The 24,373-nt window shown below is 43.9% G+C and overlaps 2 protein-coding genes across 4 annotated transcripts in view; one reads left to right on the top strand and one right to left on the bottom strand.

The window, feature by feature from the left end:
• FANCD2 (FA complementation group D2) overlaps positions 1–17,952 on the bottom strand; it is a 34,989-nt gene extending 17,037 nt beyond the window's left edge. For 2 of the 3 annotated variants that reach the window (XM_077184809.1, XM_077184811.1), the window contains exons 1-23: positions 17,784–17,952; positions 16,515–16,604; positions 16,222–16,356; positions 15,559–15,626; positions 14,764–14,867; positions 14,188–14,251; positions 13,359–13,411; positions 13,155–13,233; positions 12,350–12,474; positions 11,019–11,106; positions 9,996–10,100; positions 9,223–9,323; positions 8,626–8,734; positions 8,036–8,071; positions 7,473–7,616; positions 7,071–7,205; positions 6,638–6,769; positions 5,401–5,508; positions 3,436–3,545; positions 2,857–2,917; positions 2,044–2,169; positions 1,139–1,212; positions 910–1,050 (exon numbers count right to left, since the gene is read on the bottom strand). In XM_077184809.1, coding sequence (XP_077040924.1) covers positions 910–1,050; positions 1,139–1,212; positions 2,044–2,169; positions 2,857–2,917; positions 3,436–3,545; positions 5,401–5,508; positions 6,638–6,769; positions 7,071–7,205; positions 7,473–7,616; positions 8,036–8,071; positions 8,626–8,734; positions 9,223–9,323; positions 9,996–10,100; positions 11,019–11,106; positions 12,350–12,474; positions 13,155–13,233; positions 13,359–13,411; positions 14,188–14,251; positions 14,764–14,867; positions 15,559–15,626; positions 16,222–16,356; positions 16,515–16,581 — 2,165 coding nt within the window. In that variant the 5' untranslated portion in view covers positions 16,582–16,604; positions 17,784–17,952. The remainder of the gene's footprint in view (positions 1–909; positions 1,051–1,138; positions 1,213–2,043; positions 2,170–2,856; positions 2,918–3,435; positions 3,546–5,400; positions 5,509–6,637; positions 6,770–7,070; positions 7,206–7,472; positions 7,617–8,035; positions 8,072–8,625; positions 8,735–9,222; positions 9,324–9,995; positions 10,101–11,018; positions 11,107–12,349; positions 12,475–13,154; positions 13,234–13,358; positions 13,412–14,187; positions 14,252–14,763; positions 14,868–15,558; positions 15,627–16,221; positions 16,357–16,514; positions 16,605–17,783) is intronic. The other variant, XM_077184810.1, reaches the window with a different exon arrangement.
• A 9-nt stretch (positions 17,953–17,961) lies between these two features.
• On the top strand, positions 17,962–23,205 carry EMC3 (ER membrane protein complex subunit 3). Its single transcript, XM_054640266.2, has 8 exons — positions 17,962–18,193; positions 18,266–18,323; positions 19,089–19,182; positions 19,806–19,910; positions 20,591–20,672; positions 20,824–20,903; positions 21,548–21,630; positions 22,958–23,205. The coding sequence occupies exons 1-8, from the start codon at positions 18,039–18,041 to the stop codon at positions 23,084–23,086; spliced, it is 786 nt and encodes a 261-aa protein (XP_054496241.1). The 5' UTR covers positions 17,962–18,038; the 3' UTR covers positions 23,087–23,205.
• The last annotated feature ends 1,168 nt before the right edge of the window (positions 23,206–24,373 follow it).

Below are 24,373 nucleotides of genomic sequence, written 5' to 3'. Positions count from 1 at the left end.
GCCCATCACTTTTCCATTACATCCTCTGTCCTTCCCAGGCTACCTTGCCTATGTCTTCTATTTTGCTTCTTGCAAGTCCCAGTAACACAGAGCAGAAATGCACCATGAGGGTTAGAAAAAATCTCCCACAAATTAATAACTGGTGATTACCAGATTTCTGGAAAAGCATGTAAGGGCAGAAAAATGGCTGCAATGAACAAAAAATGGGGTCAGATTTACTTCTGGTGGAAATCCAAAGTTGAGTAACTCAGAAGGAACTCTAAGAAATTAGAGTTGTGTGCACAACACAGTTATAAGCAGAGGAGAAACCTCCTTCAATATTTCACAGTGTGCCATTGCTCTAATTCTGAGTGATGAAAATTAACATTTTTCCATAGATGCATGCAAAGTAGCTATATTTTCTCTCATTTTAAAATGATCGTGTCTTTTTTAAAGAACAGCTGAAATCTCAACAAAATCTTATGACAACAAATTACAAATGATGTGCAGGTGCAAATAAAAAAAAAAGAGAGCCTTTTATAACTTTAACAAGTCTATGACTCTTATGATTCTTTTAATTTAGGTGTCTTCCTGTTTACTTAGAGTTTTTTACATCTTACAAGCTTCCTGTTCTATTTGCCAAAGACAATGCCCTGTTTCTTCAGTTGAATTTCATTTTTGGCAGCATGTTTGTGGGTTTAGCACTGTCTATCATCATGACACACCCAAGATCACCTAAACAGCCCAAGCCAGAACAGACTGCCAGCTCCCAACCAAACTATGCCTCCAAACCTATCTGAGTATGTTTAACATCAAAAGAAGAACACTGGAAATTGGTAAATTCTCTGACCAGCTCCTTATCAGGCACCTGAAGTGCACAAATGAAAACCCTCCACCTTTGCAGCCATCCCACAGGTGAGGGTCAAATACCTTTTACCCTGGTTACTTGCTCCAGCAGTGACCCTGCCAAGCTCACTCTGTGACACCAATGGCAAGAGGTTAATGGCAATTGCATCCTGACTTTGATCTTCATCCAGATTGTACAAGGACTTCACTGGGAACAAGAATGAACTGCAAGGAAAGACAGATAACATCTTGTTGGCAACTTCAGTTCTCAGTGACAGAAACACTACCAATGCTTTATTTGTGATTAGCATACCCATGCACTGAGGGGCTGAGATCCACAACAAAGTCACTGGGAAAATCCTCCACCAAACTCTTCCCAAACTCATCCTGTTATAAAGATAGGAAAACAAAAAAAACCTTGGTCAGCAAAGGGGCTCAGTGAAGAAAGCTCCAACAGCAGCAGTGGAAGATGCAGAAGATAAGAAGATAAGGCCAAGCAAAAGTATCCTGGAACCATCACAGTAATGAAGGCCCATGGCCTGCAAGGAGAGCCAAGGGCTGCCTTTGGAGACAGAGCCAGGAAACATTGCTAAGTGTGCACAACCAATTTCTTCCCTGCTCTTTGGATGTGGGCTTGACTACAAGTTCCAGAGTGATGCAGAGAGGCAGAGCAGCTGGCTGGAAGAGGAAAGCAGCCCACATGCAAAAGGGGCTCCCAACAGGAAGAAGGAGTTGTCAAGTGGCCTTCACAAAACTCTTCCTATCACCATACATCCATTTATTTATTACCATTAATGACTGTGGCTCTTCCAAGATCTTAGGGATCAGATAATCTTAATAGTCTGACCCAGAAACCGATTTCTATACTAAGTTTAAAGTTCTTTCAGATTCTATTTTTATCTATGAATAGGAACAGCATGCTCTGAAATGTCACTTAGTTTCCTTTAAAAGGCTTCCCCTTGTCATGTAAAATTTCACAAAAAAGAAGCTGTTAAAGCACATGAGCACATTCCTGTTAATGAGGAATCTGCCACAATCAGAAAAAGCCAAGAGAGCTGAATGGGGATTTTGTATCTGACCAATCTCTCACAGAACAAAACAAGTTCCCAGACTAGAGTGAAATCCTCAAACTGACTCTATCTTGCCAATGTTTGAAAACCAACATTTTTCCTGAAGAATTCATCTAAGTGATTAAGTTCAAAATGCTCTGCAACATACTAGGAGCTGCAAGTCCAAATTGCCCTTCTGCTTCTCAATCAAACTGGCAAATTCATCGTAGTACAGAGCCAAGACCTCTGGTGTTTGCTCACAGCAGAAGCCCACAAGGTCCAGCAGGGTAGAGAGCTGAAAGGAGAGAAAACAGTGCAAAAACGGGTAAGGTAAATGGATCCAATTCAAGTTTTTACCTTCAGTCCTTTTTACATTAATTTATTGTGAGGCATATTCAAAGCTTCATCTCTAGAGTAACGTTTCAAGGTGAATATTCTTGAATAGACAGAGATTTAAGAAGGAACACGGGCCTTTTGGTGTCCTCTGCCATGAAATAGCACAAAGAGTCTGCCCAGGATCACTCTTAAATAGACTGTCAGCAGAGAAGAAGGCTCTTTAACAGAAACTAAGAAAACAGGCTGCTAGGCCAATCCTGTGCAGCAGAACTACTTTGTCTGGATGGCCTGAAAGGCACAGCTACCAAAGCTGGGAGGATGGCCATGGTCACCCTTGGCTCACTGAAGCAGATTGTCCTGCTTCTTTCCTTTGGATTTGAAATAACAGCTGGACAGAGACTTTCACTAAATGGCTGCAGTGCTGCTTGTTCTGGTGTAGCAGAGGCAACACCAGCAGGCACTTTTGTTTCTCCAAAACCATTTTTAATAGACTCTTGGCTCTGCAGTCAATGTACAAGAATCCCAGGCTCAGGAAAGCCAACTCCCAGACCCACACAATACTTCAGCTAAGACTGCATTTCCAGTCACCCCTCCTTGCTGACCATAACATCCCTGTGTCCCACACTGCCCTGGTTTTGGTACTCACCTGCTCATCACGCTCACTGTTCAGCTCTGCTCTCTCCAGTGAAGCAGCATCTCCTTCACTCCTGGAAGCAATTGATAAACTTGCTGTTGTGGCACAGGACTCAAAGACAGCAAAACCCATCACACACACAGGGTTCTCTCTCCATAAATCAGAGAATTACACATTAAAAAGATTTCTTTGGAACACATTAGGAAAACACCTGGTGCTGTTTCTCTTCTTCTCTTTTAGACTTCCCTGGACTCAAACACAGAGCACCTCAGGTTATTCAGCCTAGAGTCAGAAGCTGATCTGTAGTCAGTCCACCCAAGTTCAGTTTTTTTCCAAGCAGCAGGTCGTGCAGTGTGGTCAAGGGATCCACAAATAGGCATTAACAAGGAATTTGGGATGCCTTTGAGACCAGCAGCACGTGAGCAGCACTGCACAGGCTGAAATACCAAGCACCACAGTATGCAAAGGAGAGTTTTAAGTTCCTGGATTTGCCCAAGATGTACATGAATTCAAAGGCAATGCCCTCCTGTCTTTGTTTCACTCCAGGCCTGAAAGCCAGGTCAAATTCATCATTTCTACATTTTCTCTCACCTTTTTAATGCCACACTGCCTATCATGGAAACAGCACCAATAATCCCCATTTGTTTGTGGTTGGGAACTGTGCTGGAGAGCCATTTCCTGATCACCATGTGCATATCATCCTGAAAAGAGACACAGACCATGTCACCACGGAGCTACTTGTGTGCATCACTCACAGTTTATTGGCATCTTCACTTAATGTCATCTCCAAGGGCTACAGAGGGATGGTGTACTGGGATTTTTGCTTAAGGAATGCACATTCTGACATTTAATTTATTATGAAAATACTGGCCCCAACTCCAAGTAAGGTTGTAAGCAGCATTAAAAGTGATTTGGTTTGACTTTGCTCTAACTACTACACAGAACATGTAGTTGGTCCAGGTTTCAACTATAATTAATAGAAGAGTATGTTAAAAAACAGCAGATGGTCTTGGAGCCTGTCACACCCAAAGAGCAGCTGCAGAGCTGCACTTCAAAACACTGTCAACTTCAGGAGCCTGAGGGATGGAGCAGTTTGTGGTGAAGGTCCAAAGACAATCTGTGCAGTGCAAGGAAAAATTCCTAATCTACCTGCAGAGATCCTCATGTCTAAGAGGCAACAGCTTAGAAGAACACTTAGAGAAGGCAAAGAGGAAGTTGGCTTTCAGGATACTGATTTCTTTGGTGACCTACCCCTGGAGTCTTCAGTATCAATGAGGATAAGAGTCAAACTGCCAACCTTGGATCTCCACAGTTACAAACTCTAAGTTCAAACTAAATTCTAGACACTCCTCCCCTTCTTTTCACAACTTCTGAGGGTGACAGGCAGAACATCCCAATGGCAGGTCCTGCTGGGCTGCAAAGTCACACTGTGTGTTGCCAAGGCAATTTTCACAAGTCACATGTAAGACTCAGGGTGGGAGGTGGGGAAATCACTGAGGAAACCAGTTCAGAAAGGAGCTAAACCTGCCATACAACTGTGAATTTTGGCAGTGAAGAGCTCCAATTAACAGGGTGAGGGGGAAGGATAAAATGGCTACAGACATGCTGTTTTACATGCCACAGACCAATCAGAAGGAGAAGAAGAGCAGTTTTCTTTTACAGACTCAAGTTAGCATGTGCAAACATACCTACAACTACAAACTACACAGGGACTCAAAGAAAGACAAATAGTCCTAATTTCTAGAGCTGAACTTTATGAATGGAAGATTTTTAAACCCTGATGTCTCTGTTGTGGAATAAATATCTTTGAATTATTTCTTTATCTGCTATGCTCAAGGATTCAGAAATCCAGACAAAGGTACCACCACTGATATGCTGCAGCTCAGTCACACAAGGTATCCTGTGCAAGATCAAAGTGGATTTAGACAGACCAGGTTTGACAGCTTCTCATGTTTAAACCAGAGGCACAAGAGGTGTGGAATCTATCACTTCACATAGTCTGCTCTGTGCAGCTCAATTCTTCTAACAAGAGAGTCTTTATTGTTTCTGGTGTGCAGAATTTAAGTGGCTGAATCAATACAAACATCTCAGGGAGGAAGGTGAGCTGTGCTTTCTGAAGGTTTCCGAGTGATGGAGAAACAGAGCTGTGCAAGGAGGCTGCTGAATTTACACTTTTGCAAGCCCTCAAGGCTCAGCTAGACAAAGCAACAATCAACATGACACCATGCTGGTGACAGTCCCACTTTGACTGGGAGGTTTGGTTAGGGACTGCCATCAGTACTCTTCCAACAACATGTCTAACAACTCTGCCTTTCTCAAATGTGCAAGAGAAGGGGACCTTTCTGGGAAAGATGAGAGGCACAGACACTGAGATAAGCCCTTGATTCAGGGTGGAAAGTCTAGAGCCACAAGCTGGTTTGCAGACACTTGGGGAGAATTTTAAGCTCAAGGCTATCCTGACATCAATCCCTGTTCAGAGATGATGCCAGTATTTAATTAACCTAGCAGAAGAACCAAGGCACAGACTGAACAACTTTCTGTTGTGTCTCTGCTCACCTGAATGTAGCTCCCTTCTTGCTTCTGGCTGAATGCTAAAGTGCTGAGGATGTAGAAAAGCTTCCGGATCTGGCAGGGATTCAGTTTCTGTGTAGAGTCTAAAATGGTCTGTAAGAGAAGCCACAAACCAGCTCAGAATGTCAAGAATCCCTTTCTATATTCTCAAAACCACAATAATTGTCAACCTCAGGGAAGATAATTAACTTTACCTTTTTTGTACATGCATGAAAAAGCTACATTCAAATTAACCAAACATAAATGCCAGATTATTGCTCTGGCCTTAATTAAGGGATTTCATTTTATCAGAGACTGAAAGGGAAGAATAATTTGGCTACCATAAGCATATTGAGAGTGCTCAGGACAAGTGACAGATGTCTATTTTCTATCACAGGTTTGGTCACGGGATTCAAAGTATTTGACAAGCAAGTAATTAAGCAAATAATTTTCATGTAACAATCAACCAACTAAACACCAAAAAGTATACACCTTTCCCACAATGTATAATTAAATCACCAGGAGCACCAAAATATCAGAGAGGTGTGGGAATACCCACACCCACCTTCATAAAGGGCTCTTAAATACAAGCTGTCCTTAAGCTACAAGCCACCACAGATGGGGGAGTGTTCAAGGACAGTACTGTCACATGCTTGCCTTGCTGTTTAGCTCTTCCCTCAATCACCACTTTTACTACTTTTGGAAATGGGTCTGACCCTGCTTATGATTCTTAGAATTCAGTAGTCCATTTTTTTTCTCCCCACAGAGTACTTTCTTCTTTTAAGTTTTAGGATATGTCTTTTTCCATCTCTGCAAGCAATTTTGTCTTAGGATTCAAATACTGGCTGAAGTACTGTCAGTTTTTCAGTAGACACAATGTGCAGTCCACAAAGGGAGCAGGCTTTTACCAAGTTTTGAAATAGCTCATTTAAATAAAGACAAAATTTCCATTGTAGGCATCATTCCATGCCTGTAATTTAAGCATTGTCCAGCTAAAGGGAATTATCTATCTCAATTTCCCCTGTTAAAAAATCATACAGTCCTATCTTAGAGCTCACACTTTGACAGCAGTTACCTTTCACTTCTGACCACTGCCTTTCTCCAGGCAGAAAAGCTTTACAGGTGCAAGTTTTTCCAATCCCTCTGTTTTGGAGAAGTACTGGCCTATTCTGGATCTGAGGCAAAGTGGTGTAAGGGCCCCAAAATCTAGTACAATCTAGTACAAAGCCAGAAAAGCTGATACCTTCACAAAGGTGGCATAGCGCATCAGCAGGGACGTGTGCAGCACCACCAAATCCGTGAGCACATCCAGAGAAATGTCCAGCTCTGTCTCACTTCCACTGCACACATGAGTCACCAAAGCACTCACAACCTCCTAAGGAAAAAGCCACCAAAAGAACCACAGTGAAATATCAACAGAAAAATGTCTGCCTTGCTCTGCTCATATGAACTATGTTGATCAAGTACAGATAGTAACAGCAATCTTTGTGCTTGAAGTCACTTGCTACCAGTCTTGCTGTGACTGTCCCCCATCTTCTTCTTGGTCTACTGTTTGGCACAGACCTCCCTCCAAAGGCTTCAAACTGCCTGAAACCCTGTCCCCTAAAGGATCATGACATACACTCTAGAACAAAGTGCAAACCTAAATAAAACAGCTGCCATCCATCACACTGTACCTGCTGGCAGTAGGAGTCGAAGGCTGCAAAAGCTTGTTTGTACATGCAGCTGCCAAAGGAGACCACAGCTGGGTGTGCTGAGTGCAGAAATGTCTGAGCAAGGGCTAGGATTGAAGGGAAGAAGTCTTTGATAACCTGAAATACAGACACCATGGAAGAGGAGATTACTGATGCTTGTTTTCAACACATCCAATGCTGAAGAAAGTTCAACTCCAAAAAAACACGTGACAGTTACAACAGAGGACATGTGCCTTGGGACACTGATCTGGACTAAAAATTATAAGGGAGAAGTACATGAACATTACTGCAAAGGTATAAATAATGCAGCACAGGGCTAAATCATCATCTGACAAGATCTTTGAGAGATAAAAGAGAGAGTCCCAGAGCAGGATCAGCACTGACCGTTGAATGGTTTTGGAAGGCGTTCTGCATCAGCTGTTCAGGCATGCAGCCCAATCGGATTTTGCTCCTCAAAACCTTCTCAGCTTGCTTCCTGTTCCTGGTGTTTGTAGAATGGATTAGCAGCAAAACTATCAGATCCAGAACCTTTTAGGGAAAATAACCACCACTCATTATGCTGAAATATTTTAAACAGTTCAGATAACTCCAAGTCAAGACTTGAAGTCTAAACTGAGAAGAAAAGAAGAGCTCAGAATGTCCCAAGAGTCACAACTTAAATAAAACTTTATGAGTACAACAGTACAGAATTAAAGCAGGATTAACTCTGAATTAACTCTGTCCCTTAACAGAAGGGACAGGGATGAACCTGAAGGAAGGGATGAACCAAGAGTTGCAAAGAAAATGGATGTTTATTCTACTTGGAACAAGTCCAATACCAAGAGAACCATCCATGAAACATGACCAGCAAGTTTCTGATCCAAATACAAAAATCTCTTAATCTACAACCATGAAGAAAGCCCTGGAGAAACCAAGAGAAGAGGGCACTTACAGAGCAGAACTATTACCTTATGGTCAGACACAGATGTGCTGTTCTCAATAGCCTGAGAGGAAAAAAAACAAGCAAGCTGTTAAGCTACAGTACAACACTATATTCCAAAACCAAATCAAAAAAGATAGACACCAAAAGTCTGTGACACCTTGCTCACAGATTTCTCTCCTCTACAGCAGGATACCCATCAAAGTCAGCAAACTGGATCTTGCCAACAACAGAGAATCCAGGAGGTATTCAAAAAAATAGCTAAAAACTGAGTTTGAACAAGGATATTCTCAAGTAACATGAGGCTTGAGAAAGGTACTGAGATATTGAGTAATGAGGAAAGAAACAGCCTCATGGTTTACAAGAAAATGCAATTTAAAATTAAATTTAGCCTAATACCAGCTGATACTGATTTCCAGCAGGACATTTTCAAAGACCTTAAGGCCTCACATAGCTCAGTCTCAATACATTTTTCCTCTCTTGTAGAATAAAATCTGTATCAGTAAAATGAAGGGCTAACATCTGTCTTTTAATACCACATTTGATTACAAGAAAAGCTCAGGCTCAATCAAGGAGCCCAAATAAATAAGGAAACAAGGACTGAATCAGGTATATTACCTTAATCCATGCTTCAGAGACATCTTTCTGAAATCGCACAGCTAACTTGATGACATCAAACAGTAGCTTCACACAGTTCTGGCTGGTGGTTACTTGGCTCAGGGAAGAACTGCAAATCATCAGAAAAGAGGAGACTCAGTCCCTGCAAATACTGTCACAGAAGGAGCAAGGCAGCCCAGCAGTCACAGCAGTTACTTAAAGCAACCATTGTCCAGAGGGAATGCTCTGGCAAGGATAGGGAGTTTCCCAAGAGGGTGCAAACAGAGGTCACAGAATCAATGGAACACATACTGAAGGGGCCTTAAAACAGATAAACTGGTAGCAACATTATTATAAATGAATGTCATCCCTGTGCAGATATGGAGGCAGATGGCTCAAAAGGACCTACATCCATGGCAGGGGAAGCTGGCAGGGCAAGGAGTGACAAATGTATTGCATTAGTACCAAGTTGGAAGGAATAAAGATGTCCGTGCCTTTCCACAGGATAAATTAGGCTCATGTTTGTAGTCAATTGTACCAGAGAGACCAGAAGAGGAACAGTTTAAGTTCTCTTGTCTCATCCTACCCTTGGAGGATCAAGTAAACTTGTTTAAGTACCTGGCCTGGACTTGGCTTTTAATCTTCTTCTGGGAGCTGTGAATCTGCAGGGGCAGAACACACGAGGACAGATCCAAGCTCTTCCGAAGATCAGAAATCACCTGTAAAGCACAAATCCATGCACAAATTACTGTGACAAATGAGGGAAGAAAAAGAACAGAAAAAGCTGAGGAAAATAAAAGTTTCCCATAATAACCCTAAAATTACAAATCAAAACTCATATATTTGTAAAGATTCACAAGTATTTAATCATGCCCAAATTTAATTTTTTAACTTAGAAAATGAACCAGCAAAACTTGTCTCTTCACCTGTATGTCATACAAAACAGAATTTTTTAAGACCTACTCTGTGAAATTGCCACCTATATCTGCTTTACATTGCTGTGAACCGTTTTTATTCTGTTTAGCAGCTGAGCAAGATACATGACAGCCTCAGGAATTCTGGGGCATGCAAGTTTAGCAATATGACTGCTGTTCAAATGCAGTGTACCAGCACAGACTGGCTGCCATGTCATAGGCACACTTTTTTACAGGGGTCTCCCTTAAAGGTTTGGGCAGATCACAAACCTCATTTGGCTTAGGCTGAGGCTTCCTCAACATATGAAACAAAGTGTGTTTGATGGCTCAGCAAGGTTTGGCTTTGATCCCTGGAAATATTAAAATTTTACTTGAAAACAATAAAAACATACAGCTCTGTGTGTGAAGGAACTTCCCTCTGTTGAAACACACACTGGTGTGGAAAACACATATTTCATTATGAGAAAGATACTGTACCTCTACTGCATCTGCTGCCTTGACATTTTGGAGGATGAATTTTACTATTACAGGCAAATCTTCCAGTTTTACAGAAGGCACAATGGTCATGGCAGACTGTCTCACCTGAGGAGAGAGCAGCACTCCATCAGCTGGAAGACAACACTTCACAGAAACACAGTTATGCTAGTGGGAAGGAATCCTTGGAGACTACAGTCCAACCTTCTGCTCAGAGCAGGAATATTGTCAATACTAGATCAGATTCACCTTGGCTTTGTTGAGTCTTGAAGGATGGAGGAAAACCTCCAATCTCTGCCACCTCTTTGATAATTTATGTCAATGCTGCAGACCTTAACTTGTTTTTCCAAATGTCCAACCTAAAGCTCTTGTTGTGGCCACTGCCCCTTATCACTCTTCAACAGGAAGAGCTTGGCTCCACCATTTTGTAACTGGCTTTATCATAGAGGATGTGCAGCCTGCTATGCAGCACCAGCCTTTTGGGACTATGTAAAACACTATGCACTCAAATGAACTTATTTTATTTTATTCATAAGAAGCCCAATTCCAAAAAGTGCAGCAATGCAACATATCCAAAGGGCACAAGGCACATCATCATCTCTTCTCCTTTATCAGCACTCTGCAGAGAAAATCCATTTAATTATTTAATCACTAGTGTGTCTTTCCTTAGAATATAACAGTCTAGTCTGGTCACTGTACTTAAAAAAGATGAAATATTGACAATAAGGTTTAAGACAGGCAGTAAAAAATTACTGCAGCAGGACAAAGTGATTCTGCACTTGCTAAAACAGCTGTGATTGAAATTCCTGGCTGTTACAGCAGGAATTCAGAAACTTCTCTCTGCTCTTTGTTGAACCCCTCACACATGTTTAAAAACCAGCTTTAGCTTCTGACCTCTTTCCAACTTCAGGAGCTCAGGACTTTTGAAATCCTGTGGGAGTCAGATTTAGCAAAATACTGGGAATGAAGCTCTCGTGCTGCTGAGCAGGGGCTGGGGTGTGCTGAAGTGCTCAGTAAAACTCTCACCTCAGCCACAAGTTCTGCATCAAGATCCAGACGAGAAAGGGCATCCAGGACTGGTACTGTCAGCCGTCTGCCCTGCTTCAGCAGGCAGCTGATACACAGGGAAAAGAAAACAAAGGGTCCTCTTAACAAAACCAAGAATGTATCTTTAGTGCATTGTATGATTCCAGTAGTTTTTGTGGCGACTGCAAAAAAAAATCTCTGAAGCTGACAACAACATATGCCACTGGGATTATGGAAAATTTGTTCAAACTTTCTCTAGTAAGAAGTTGTACTTAAATTTTGTTAGTTGAAAAACAGCTTATCTGCAGCATCCTGGTAACTCTGTCTGTGCTCCCTAACTCATTAGAAGTAATGAGTTGTTTTCTGCATCAGAAATGGGTAGAGGCTATGGAGAATATGGAAACAAGTATGCCCTGCTGATACTGTTTGGATCTCAGCTTTCAAAATACACAAACAGTGAAAAGAGAAGTCTGAGGAGTTTGATTAGCATAGGAAAAATGTGTGGAGATTTTTTATCTAGAAGCTGAAGCAATAAACTGAGAATGAAAACAAAGTCACAATTTGAGAGGGTACAAGGAACAGGATGCACTGCTTGCAGTAATAATCTGCAACAGTGATCACAGGTTTGAAAAGGTAATTAACTCCAGCAGAAATGTAAGTGATCTGTGCAATAACAAGAATTAGAAACACTTGGACTACTCAAATTATTGTGTAAAATGAATACCTTATTTAAAAAGACAGATGTAAGGACTAGCCTATGGCAGTGTTCTCTGGGAGGGTAACTCTTGGCATTAGGTTCCCCAGATCAGTAAATATGCTTGAGAAAAGTACATAAAATAGCCAGAAAGTTCTGTTTCATGCACACAATTACTGTGTTGTGGGCCTGGGGTTTTCTTTATTAATAAAAACCATGTTGATCCTTACCACAGCAGAATCCAAGACAAATCAGAAGTTGTCAGTAGTAATATCCAAGTGACTGATCACAGACTATCCAGCAGAAGTAGTGAGTACTTAACTGGATGCTACCTGTGCTGTCTCCAGGTAGTTAAGAGTTTAATAATAATTTAGATAAAAGCAGTTTTGGAGCATTGTCTAAATGCAATGTCTTTTTCTGGATTGCCTGTGCTCTCTTTAGGAGCATAACAGTACAAATGGAATGTCCTAAGACAGTGCTGGGTGTCCCCAGATGCTGCAGTTAACAGGAACACAGTGCTGTCCTAATACTTCAGTCAGCCCCAGAGCAACCTGCATTAATGCATCTTGTCCTTTTCTGCTAAGTGCAAGGGGGAAAAACAAAACAAAACAAACCCTCCCAACCAAATCATCCATACCTGAGCTCTCTGGCAACCTCACTTTGCTGGGAATCCTCCAGGATCTCAGGCAAACTGGTGATAATGTCATGCTGGATTGGTACTGGAGAGACACTGACCATCTGCATTAACTTCCTGACCAGATCCTGCAGACAACAGGAGCACTGGTGAAATGCACAAATCTCTCAGCACAACAATATTATGCATCTAAGGTCCCTCAGTGGAACACCTGCCTGAGTTTGTGCCAACTGTCCCTTAACTCATTGTCCTGCTGACATCATGAAGCAGAGCATAGATTTTTGTGGAAAAAGGATATTTTACAGCTAGGATATAATGATCTAGGTGAGTAGAGGAAACTGGGAAACACAACAAGCTTCCCAGTGTTTAGTACTTCAGTAGAGAGTAACCCACAGAGAACAACTGACTTAGGGAAAGAAGGAAAACAATCACCAGAACAGGAACAGAGAATTCATCCCCACACACTTGCAAGTATCCAGTACCTTGTTAAAATTAAACAAGAGAGAACTGTAACTTCCTGCCAACAACAGCTTTAAAATGGGGTCACCTGTGTGAATTCACATGCACAGATATAAATTTATGTAAAAGAAGACTTAGAGCAAGGAAATAAGAAAAATAGTAAAAGATGTTCAGATGTCACTCAAGGCAAACATAACAAAACAGAAGAAATTAAATCTCTCCTTCAGCATGTAAATACAAGAACAACATCAGTTCTCATCAGCACAATAATTCAATCTAATCCCACCTGAGAGGCATTCCAAAAGCTGTTTGGAAAAAGCATCTGTGTGATTGCACCTCTGGCACCCACCTGGCTGTCAAGGAGCCTGTCAAGCCACTTAAACTGATTGATGATGAGCCGGGGGAAATTTGTTCCAAAGGTGCCCACACTGGAACAGCAGAAAAGGATACACAGCTTAGTCACACCTACAGAATCCAGAGCTCTGCTGCTGGGCAGCAAGATTGTCCAAAAGAAATTCCATTTCAAGGCAGAGAGAAGCCAGTTTATACTCACATGTCAAAAAAGAATTCAGGGATCTTTTCCAACAACAGTGTTATGACAGCAGGCTAAAAGAAAGGAAAAAAACAATGTTAAAAAACAATGTTAGGGTGATTTACTGGTTGTGCTGTGGTACTGCCACCAAAACTGACCTTTCAGAAAAGATGAAATACACACAGAGAATAAAATGCTTGAAAGGCTCAATAAAGTATTGCCTGTATAAGAAATCTCTTGCCTAATGCAAGAAATGAGGCACACAGCCTAAGAAGTGAAAACCACTTTTCAGAGGGTGGTATAAACCACCCACATAACCCAACAGAATATGGCCATATGGGCAGGAGGTACAATTCATTCTCTGGGCCAATGAACCTCTCTTTGTCAGACCCTGAGCTGCTCTTCACCACTCAGAAAACTAAAGCATCAATTTTAGATAAGTTTGAAAACAGTGGCCAGCTCTAGCACTTAAAGATTCTCCACAGTGGAGATGGTTATATCTCATCAGAATTTCCTATGCTTGACCTGAGCCATCATCTCCCATTCTGCCCCTGTTCACCTTTGAGGAGAGTCTGGCTCTGTGCTCCCTACACCTTGCAACCATTTGAAGACCATGAAATTTCCCTTAATCTTCTTTTAAAACTGAACAAACCCAGTTCCCTCTGTCTCTGCTTATCTGCCATGTGTCTCACCTCCTAAGCATCTTAGTGTCCCTGCAACAACAAACTGGACACTATTCCAGATGCAGCCTCACCTGCCTCGAAACCAGTTCTATTAATCCTTTACTTAAGTAAGGAAAATGTTCCCTACAATCAAAACCATTGTAAAGAGCAAGCTAAGGTTCCCATACCTGTAAGATCTTAATCCCAAGAAGCAGTTTAATGAGGCTTTCACAATATGAGTGCACCAGATTCCTGCAAGATGAAAGATTCCATCACTGTTGTGTCAAAAACATGCTGGGAGAACAGGCTGTAACTCTTCCCATTACTGTTTTCTTTTAAAAACTACATACAATGACTTAAGGTAGCACATGGTAATCACAGACACATAAAAAGATTTCAACTGCACTTTAGCTCTGAACCAGCTCACTTTCTACAGGACTAGAAATATGAAAGTCTGTGGTGAAGCTGTATCTCCTGGGGGAAAAAAAATCTCAAAAAGGAATCGACCTTCACCACCCCTGGCAATTTTTTTTTCATAGTATTTGGTTGTTGCCATAAAATGCCATGGAATCCAATATGTGCAGACAGTAAATTTTGTGACTTGACACTCTAAACTCCCTGCAATTAAACAGCAGTGAACTACACCAGCCATGCTGCCTTGGTGTGCACCAGCTGCAGCCTTTAGCTGCACCCTTGTCAATGTCCCAGCACATCACTAGAGACTGGCTCTGACTGAAGGGGAAGGCAAAACACATTTTCTCTACCTCGACCCCTCAGTCCGTACAGGAGTGCAGGGCAAGAGGCAGTTCTTGAACTGGTTCCTGTCCTTGATGTGAGACTCCAGGCCATTGATGAACTGCTTCACTACCTGCAAAGCAGAGAGAAGTTATCCACCCTGAAGGGACACCCCAGTCAACTGCTGTCCTTTAGGATGCATTTTGCAAGCAGATGATGAGAACCAGGAAGAGCTAACCAGGGAACTGCAGCCAGAAACTGTGATGGAAGGAATGCTGGATAATAAATGATTGCAAGTCTAGGCCATTTCCAGAGGATTGCTCTGCAAAGTAACTCTAAAGCAAGTGTCTCACATTTTACTTTGATTTAAGAAGACTTTGCCTTTCTTCCTGTTCTGCTGAGATAATGTGACAAAGGCTACACCCAGAAAACATTTGCAGTCAAGTCATTCGCCTCAGGACTTTCACCCTGGACTTGCTGTCTGGGGAGGAGCACCACATCATGGCAGTGTTAATGCTGCCAGCTCCCACCCAACACAAAACCAAGCCCAGCTTCCACCAGAAAGCTATGCAAGCGATTTGTCTGCTGTGAGAGTCTTTGTCTATTGAATAATATTGCAAATGAAAATTACTTTGACAGTCAGAAAAACTGTGGGACTAAAAGGCTGGAACAGCAACACTAAGAGAACTGGAAAATCTGAACCACAGAAATCCAAGATAAGCTGCTGTGTGGCACACTTTTGTATGGGACTAGCAGGGACAGGCAGATGCATTTGCATATTTTCCTACTCAGCTTTAAAGGTGGCTCCTGCCAAAGTTACTTACAGCTGGGTAAGTAGGGTGCTTCTCCAGGGCCAGGCAGAGCTTCTTCTGGAAAGCTATCTGATCAACAGCTAAGGAGACAGTTTAGAAAGGAAATAAAGAATGAGACACAGACTAGCCATACAACATCATAACAGCTACACCAAGTACAAGCTCTCAAGCCCATCCACCAACATTCTGCATTTGCTCTATTGAGAAGTCCAGCTGGCAAAAGCCTGAGTGGAATCAGCACTTGTGCTTTCTCTAGTCAGGGCTGAGAGTAGCATTGAAGACCTGAATACAGGGCTCCCTGAAGCCATTGCCTGAAATGAAAGGCAACAATGCCACGTTTGCTTCCCCATTTCAGAGCTCCTGCCTCTGTAATTCAATACTGTAATCACAGATGCAGTCTAATATTTTTCTATATACCTCCAATAATCTTTCAGAAGTCTTTTGACTAAACAGGTATACACCCAAAGAGGTAGAATGATGAGTTTAGGTGATGCACTGAATTAAGCAGGAACAGAAGGTATATAACAAATAAGAGGCCAAATGAGGGTTTGCTCGAATTTTGAAACAAGCTGGCTCAAGCACTTTTGTGCTGCAAGTAAAACACATCATTACTTTGTACTATCCATCCTTGCAGGTTTTGATCTGAATCAGAAACAGCAAATGTTGAACTCATACCTATTTCATTCTGTCCCTCCCCAGCTTTCAGCACAATTCCTGATGTCCTGAGGAGCTCTTCAAAGACTCCCTCATTCTCCAATCCACAGAAGGCAGAGGCATTCTCCTTATCAGAACTCCGTGACTTCTTAGTTTCTGAGAAAACAAGATATGCTGCATCAAATATATAAAAAATCAGCAGTGTCATTAACAATCAGCATTATCAGAACTGCCATTTTGGCCTTGCCCCTGCTTGGGAGCTGTTGCTTCTATTAATGGGTCTCCATCCCACTAAGAAGATACCAAGCACCTACTTGGCAAGTCTGTCTTGCAGCTCTCTTCAGAAGCATCAACTTTGGACAATTTCCTTTTTGAAACCATGGTAACAAAACCTTTGTTGTTGCCTAAAAAAATGCAAGAAAAAGACAAGTGTTTTATTCATCTCTTTTTTAAGCAGATCTGGAATGTATTAGTGAATAGCAAAAGGAACGTGACAGAAATTGAGAGTGCTCAAAGAAAGACAGATTGCCTGGGTAACCAATATCACACCACATTTTTCTGCTGTGCAGGTTGAAATTTTAGAGCTTGTCACATTTAAATAGCACAATACATCACTTTTTCTAAAATTCAGTTCCTCAGAAAACAAGGCTTGGCCTTTCATTCAGACACCAGGAAATGGCAAATTAAAGTGAGCAACTATGAGGACTCAGATTGCATCCACTGAGCTAAACTCAACACCCTCTCCACATGCCTGAACAAAGCAACAAAGGATTCACAGATGGGTGTTCATGAGCCCAAACTCATTAAGTGATCCTGTTCGTGTCCCTAACCACAAATCATAGCCAGTGAGCTCTGTCAGCACAAACCTCCATCTCACCATCCTCTTTTGGGGGGTGGCAACGATTGAAAAGAAAAATAAACTCAATTCACCTTTAAAACTTAAAGGTTATGAAAAAAAGATGTGTGTGCATCTCATGCTAAATTTCAACTGCTTGGCAGAGGCTGGTAAAATGAGTTATTTAAAATATCAGCATGGAAGTGGAACAGTTTAAAAACAAAAGCGCAATGAGCCTTTCACAACTGTTTCAGATGTATAAATATCTGAAAGATGGGTGCCAAGGAGACGGTGCCCAACTCTCTTCAGTGGGGCCCAGTGACCGGATAAGGAGCAATGTCCAAAACTAAAACATGAGAAGTTTCACTTTGACATGAGCAAAATCTTCTTTAGGTTGTGGATGGCAGAGCACTGGAATAGCTGCCCGGGGAAGGCATGCCCAGGCATGCCCAGGGAAGGACTGTCCCTCCCTGCAGACACTCCCACCCACCCGGACCCGCTCCGGTGTCACCTGCCCTGGGTGACCCTGCCCTGGCAGGGGCTGCACTGGGTGATCCCCAGAGCCCCCTTCCAGCCCCACCGCTGCTGGGATTCTGTTCTGGGTGCGAGGCGGAGCCTGACAGCCCAGCCAGGGCCAGCCTGGCCGCTCTCCATCGCACCTACTGCCGCAGGTGGGCAGTGCCCCAGGCGGCCGTTCCACCCCCTCAGCTCAGCTCAGCTCAGCCCGTCTCACCTGAGCCCACCTCACCTGAGCCGAGCCGAGCAGAGCCGAGCCGAGCTCACCTCCCGTCCTCTCCGGGCAGGGCAGGGCAGGGCAGGGCGGGACACGCCGCTGTCCCCTCACGCCGCTCCCGCCACTCGCGCTCGAGTTTCCCGCCCGCGGCGCGCGCTGGCGCCGTTCCGCCGGCGGCGGAAGGGCCGGTCCCGCTCCCGGAAGCGGAAGCGCGGCGTGCGGCGGCGGCCCGGTGTCGGCCGGAGCCGGGCCCGAGGCGGCACCGCCGCGATGAGCGAGCCCGAGCTGCTGCTGGACTCCAACATCCGGCTATGGGTGGTGCTGCCCATCGTCTTCATCACTTTCTTCGTGGGCATGATCCGGCACTACGTGTCCATCCTGCTGCAGAGCGACAAGCGCCTCACGCAGGAGCAGGTGTCCGACAGGTCAGGGCCCGCCTCACCCCCGCCCGCCCCGCTCCCCCGGCCCGCCGCTAACGCCGCGTGTCTCTCTTCCAGCCAAGTCCTGATCCGGAGCAGAGTCCTTCGGGAAAATGGAAAATACATTCCAAAGCAGGTAGGGAGCTGCGCGGTCGGGCTGTACAGGGATGGCCGGGAAAGGAGGACAGAGCGCGGGGCTGTGCCCGGGCAGTGCCGCGGGAGGAGCAGCGCCCGCAAGGGCCCGCGGGGTCGGACGCTGCCGGGTCACCCCTGGCCACAACAGTGTCCAGGAGGGCAGATTCCCAGGAATCTTGGACACAGCACCGCCGTTTATGTCTTTTCCTTGAGATTTATGTTAGCTGTCACTGTTCGATGTTTTAACTGCATGCTGACATGACATGTGCCTCCAAACTGCTGTGTTTAATATCTGCCAGCAAGCACACAGGGATGTAATGCTAGCTTGGGATAACGAGGTGGTCATAGAGTGTCAGCTGAAATGTTTGCTAAACTAAAAATGCATTGCTCATGTTGGCTTTGTTGGTACCAAGTGTGTATTTTGTGAAATCCAGAGGTCAGTTGGGTGAGTGAAAATGTTCCATGTATCAGTATTGGTGCTCCCCCAGCACAAAGAATTTGCGCAAAACACTAAAGGCTCTTTAATTAACATGGGTTTCTCTTCAGAGAAGTCTTATAATTACTTTAAGAATTTTAGAAAGCCAGAGATCTGGTACTCTGGATGCAGAAAAATGTGATGAGCTTTAGAGCACATGGGCAGTGAGGCACCTATCCCAGGAAGGTGGGTTGTGAAAGAACTCACGAGATGTCTGAATGTCTGAGCAAGAACTAATGCTTCTGTCCTTTTACTTCTTATGGTGTTGGCATTGTCTTTCTCTGCTTTCAGTCTTTCCTGTCCCGGAAATATTTTTTTAATAACCCCGAGGATGGATTTTTTAAGAAAACAAAAAGAAAGGTAGTGCCTCCTTCACCAATGACAGGTATGTTAAGGTACCCTAACTGCAGCCAGGTAGAAAAACCTGTCAGTGTCTGCTGAGGGTGGAAGGTGAATCAGCTTTGCAGGGAGCTTGGACAGTGTGAGGGAGGGGGTGGGAGTGAGATTCCTCTCTTGGATAACAAAAACATTAGATTGCTTCATGTTGCTTAACTTCAGCCTTGAGCTGCTTGCAGCATCTCAGGAGACCTGACCTCCTCAGGGTAGCCAGGAGTGGGAGTCCTGCTCTTGTCTCCTTTTGCCAGTGTTTTGCTCCAGCTCCCAGAGGGTCTTCCCTAAAGTGATTTAATTTAATTAATGTATACAGCAAAATAGGAGCTTGTTGTCCTTCCTCTACCCAGGTCAGCTCACAGGGTCAGGCAAGTCCAGAGATCTGGGGCAAGGGATGGGGTCAGGCACAGCACAGAACACAACACCTCTGTGGCAGCAGCCACCACCACACTGGCTGCTCATCTCATTTTGCCAAGTATTGTCAGCAATGGAAAATTGTAGATACTGGGATAGGAGTGTTGTCTCATGCAGTTTCTTAATTAAATTATCTGACATGTAATGACTTGTTTCTCTTTATTGTGATGTGCTGCTACTTCACACCCCATCTATGATTTGCAGATCCTACCATGCTGACAGATATGATGAAAGGGAATGTAACCAATGTCCTGCCTATGATCCTCATTGGTGGTTGGATCAACATGACATTTTCAGGATTTGTCACAAGTAAGTGTCTGGAGTAACATGGGTTTGCCTGTGTCTCTGAAGATGGCCTTGAGGGTCTGAGCTGCATCAGATGATTTGCTCCTGGACCTGAGAGCAGTGAGTTAGAAGCAGCATAAATTTGGCTTGTGGCACTGCTGCTCCTCACACCACAAACTGCACAGATTTGCTTGTCCCATTGCAAAGGGTGGAAATTGTTTTGTGAGTGTTGGTCATGGTCTCAAAGAAAATAGCTCATGGACTTGGGAACAGCTGTAGTGACAAAACCAGTATTTTATTAAAACTGCCTGAAATTCAGGTTGATATGGGGGATTTTGCTCTGAACCTGTCCAGGGAATTGGTTACTGTGTGGAGTGTACACATCAAAAATACCTACTTAAATTCATCATTCTGGGTGGTTTTTTCTATACTGTTAATGTGATAACTGTTTCCTTAACAAGGGACATTCCCTTTCACACTGAAGGAATACCTTTGAGGGTTTGGTCATCTGATTAAATTTCAGAAAGTCTTTTCATGTTAAAATGAATACAGAACTGCAGCTTTTTCAAAAGTCCAAGTTAACTTTTTATTGTACACATTGCAGACTACCTTAGATGTAATAAAAGAGCTACCTGCTCCCCTTGCCCTTTGCAGTCATGCAGTGTCACTTTGTGGAACTGGGCTTTTTTTTCTTTACCCTGCAGCAAAGGTCCCGTTTCCCCTGACGCTGCGTTTTAAGCCAATGCTGCAGCAGGGAATTGAGCTGCTCACTTTGGATGCATCCTGGTAAGTCCCTGTCCTCAGCAAGCAAGGTCCAGTTCCCACTTGGAAAATGTTGAATGTGTTAATAGCCCTTGGCTGGTCTGTGTGTGCTGCTGGAATGAGGTCATGAGCCAGCTTTGAACTGGTAACAACTGTGCTTGTTCTGATTTGTCAGGGTGAGCTCTGCTTCCTGGTACTTCTTGAATGTGTTTGGACTCAGAAGCATTTATACTCTCATCCTGGGCCAAGATAATGGTAAGGCATTTGCCATTTCTGGGAACTGGCTGCCCCTTCCATGAGATGTTGTCTGGGGGAGGCTGGGGAAAAGATTTCTCAGTTTCCAGCCAAGAAGCTCCTGAAGTCTCCTCTTGTTTCTGTGAGGTTACTTACTGTCCATGGGCCAGGTTTGACATCACCTGCAGCAAGTACCCAAATCTCCTGCACTAGCCACTGACTCATAAACTCTCGTGGTTGTTAGCCCAGGCTTGCTTTCCCATCAAATCAGCATGCAAAGGTTTTGTGCTCAGGTTTGTTTTATTTCTAGCAAGTATTGGTTTTAAGGAAAACTGTAGAGATTTCCTAATGTTAAGGAAATTAAGATTAAGATTTCCTAATGTTTTAAGGAAAACTGCAGAGATTGCCTGCCCCTAATGTGGGGCAGGACAGATGTGTATTGGGAATAGAAAACTACTTTCCTCAATTTTTCTGCATATTTTATGTAAATCTGGCTAAGAGCAGGTGGGAGCAAGATGTCTTGTGAGGACTCCTGGCACAGCAGCGTTGCATTCTGGCTGTTGCTGCAGTGTTCTCATCTATAGATAAAAACCTTCCCAACTGCACCGTGCTCCAGGGATGCTGTTTAATAGCACAGAAATCAAGCTCTCATTTCTCATTTGCAGCTGCAGATCAGTCCAGGGTGATGCAAGAACAAATGACAGGGGCAGCAATGGCCATGCCAGCAGATACTAACAAAGCATTTAAGGTACAGTATTGCCACCTGCACTCCTGTTTGTGTGAGCCTGCAGGGTTGTAAGCTGCATGTAACTCATCTCCATGTGTCAAGTAAGGGAATTGCTCTGGATTCCTGTTCCTAAAATTAGAGCTGACAGCTTCTGAAGGCTGTGGGAGTTACTCTGGGTCTGGCAGAGCCCAAATACCCTGAAGTAAACCTGACAGGTCAGTCATTGCTGGTACAAAAGCTGAATTTATGTCTCATGCTCTGCTTTTGCTGAGGAAGGGGTTTTTTTACCTTGAGGTATAGTTCCAAAGCAGAAGCTGGCTCTCCAAAAATTGTGTTAATAGCTGAGCATGAGTCCAGCAGGCTCCTGACTGAACTTGGGTAAGAAAATCACATAAGCCAGTCAGTCAGTCCAATGGAAAATCCATCAGCAATTTACTATCTTGAAGTTCTCCTAAAGCACTTTCCATAGGCACTTGCTTGTTAGACTGCTTCTGCCTTTCACAGGCAGTGTTTATGGCCAGGTTTATGCAGGAAGGACAGACCTGGTTTCTGGTTCTGTGTGCTGTAGAAGAGGTTTAGCCACACATCATCTGCTGCCTGGGAAGTTGGGATGGTCTGCTCCTGCAGTTTGTTTTCATAACCTTCCTGGTTCAAGATCCCACACTACCCAGGCAGAGGCTCAGCCAGGGAAGAGGATGGCTGCAGTTGGCAGCAGTGCTGGAGCACTGGCTGTTCTGCCACACTCAGCACTGAGGTGCAGTTCCAGCCAGTAGTGACTCCACTTCCACCCAGTACTGGCTCTCCACAGCATTTCTGCCAATTCAGCCTTGCAGGGACCAAAACCCACTACATGTCCCAGCAGAAACTAAAGGGGAAAAGCCTGTATTGCAGGAGAAGTGTTCTGGCCAAGAAATACAGATCTCTTGCTGGGCATCATGTGACATGGTTTTTTGCAGGCTTTGTGCACAAGTCTGTGATCAGGTGCAAAATTTTTGGCCTCTTACCTGTTGTTACCAAGTAACTCTGAACTAAAGAATTACCTCACTGCAAAACACTTGGCTCACCAGAACAGAACTGACTGTTACAGAAGCTATGGACTGTTCCAGAAGGGTAGAGGGTTGGCAGAAAGTAGATAATGTAGTTTTTCTAATTTCTGTGATGCAATTTGTATTGAGCAACTAACATCTAATTAAGCATAAACCACTGATTTCAGAGAGTTGACAGGATTGCCAGGTTTTTAATAGAAATCAGTGTTTGTTGCAGTTTTTAAAGCAAGCACAGCTTTGTGTAGTTCTTGTCTAATCCTATGTTGCTTTTCCTTCTCTGCTTCTGTTCACTGCCAATGCAGACTGAATGGGAAGCCTTAGAATTGACAGATCATCAGTGGGCCTTAGAAGATGTAGAAGAAGAGCTCATGGCAAAAGACCTCCATTTTGAAGGCATGTTTAAGGAAGAACTTCAGACCTCCATCTTCTGAATTTGAGAATATGCTTTTGTCACTTCTTGTAAAAGTTATTTGAAAAGAAATCTGTTATCTAGAACTATATAATGTATTTTAGCAAGGCTGCAATTAAAATAAAAACATCATGTTCCGAACTGCAGTGCCCTCACTTTGATTTGAGCCCACAGACACACATACACACTATTTCCCCATTAATTTAATCCTTCCCAAGTCCATTTGTAAGCACCTGAGTGCCCACAGAATCTCTCCTGCCTGTGAGCAGGGTGTTGCAGAGTGCCTGGCTGTTGTTTACTGGGCCAGGTGGGATAATAAATGCTTTAAGCTGCCCACCTTGCACTGTAGAGAACAGGGAGCAACTGTTCCTGGCTTATCCCTCTGTAGAAACTCCTCAGACCTCTTCCCCAGGGAGAGCAGTCCCAACCTAGAGAAATGCTTTGTAAAAAGCAGCTCTTCCATACTCAGGCTGTTACTCCACCCCCTTCTTTATTCTGAGCACCTTTTACTCAAGGTGAAACTGTAAATCCTCTTTAACACAGGAGCTGAGCCAGGCCTGTGACACTGATTTTCTATTCTCACCAAATACCTTCCCAGTGAACAGAGAAGGTGCCCCTTTCCCTTCTTCTCACAATGGGTTTCAGACCATGTTTTGGGGAGCAGCCCTTCACAGCAAAGCTCAGCAGCTGCTGTTCTAATTAAGGCTCATTAACCCTCAGGAGCTCCAGCTGAGATCAAGCTCCTCTGCTCTTACACTAATTTTGGCATGAAGACTTCAAACCTTCTCACCAGGGTTTCACAGCCCACCTTGACCTGCAGGACTGGGACAATCCCACACACAAGCCCACTGCACTTCCTCAGCTTCTTCCAGCCTGCTCTCACAAGTGTGTTCAGGTTGCCTTGAGGAGGAAATTACAGAGGCTGCAGGACAGCTACCTCAGTGGCAGCCCTGGTACCCCTGGAGAAAATGGACAGAAGGAAGACCAGGACCTCTCAGGGGTCTGCAGAGGAAGAGGAAGGATGAAACCGCAGCTGAGGCTGCCCAGTGCCACAAAAAAGCAAGGACAGCTTTGCTAGAGCACCAGGTACCAGCAACCCAGCACTGCAGAGAGAAAATGCAAACCTGGAGCAAAGGGAACCCTCAGCTGTGCCCTCAACAGCTGATTTTCTCCCAGATCCCCACTGGCTCTGCAGGACTCACCCTCCCCCAGCCCAAATTCCTCCTAGAGCACCAGGCATCCCCACAACCAGCAGCCCTAGACCATGCAATGAAAGCTGAAAATACAACAGAACCCAGTTTCAGTGCAA

This window comes from Agelaius phoeniceus, chromosome 11 (assembly GCF_051311805.1).
Source record: "Agelaius phoeniceus isolate bAgePho1 chromosome 11, bAgePho1.hap1, whole genome shotgun sequence".
NCBI classification, from domain to species: domain Eukaryota; kingdom Metazoa; phylum Chordata; class Aves; order Passeriformes; family Icteridae; genus Agelaius; species Agelaius phoeniceus.
Note: the sequence above shows the minus strand (reverse complement) of the source record. Positions and strands in the feature narration are given on the sequence as shown.

Bases quoted from the DNA above. Each gene is read 5' to 3' on its own strand.
- EMC3 (XM_054640266.2), top strand. From the start codon at position 18,039: ATGAGCGAGCCCGAGCTGCTGCTGGACTCCAACATCCGGCTATGGGTG. The intron at 19,911-20,590 runs GTAAGTGTCTGG...TTTACCCTGCAG, and splicing joins ATTTTCAGGATTTGTCACAA to CAAAGGTCCCGTTTCCCCTG. The intron at 20,904-21,547 runs GTAAGGCATTTG...TCTCATTTGCAG, and splicing joins CATCCTGGGCCAAGATAATG to CTGCAGATCAGTCCAGGGTG.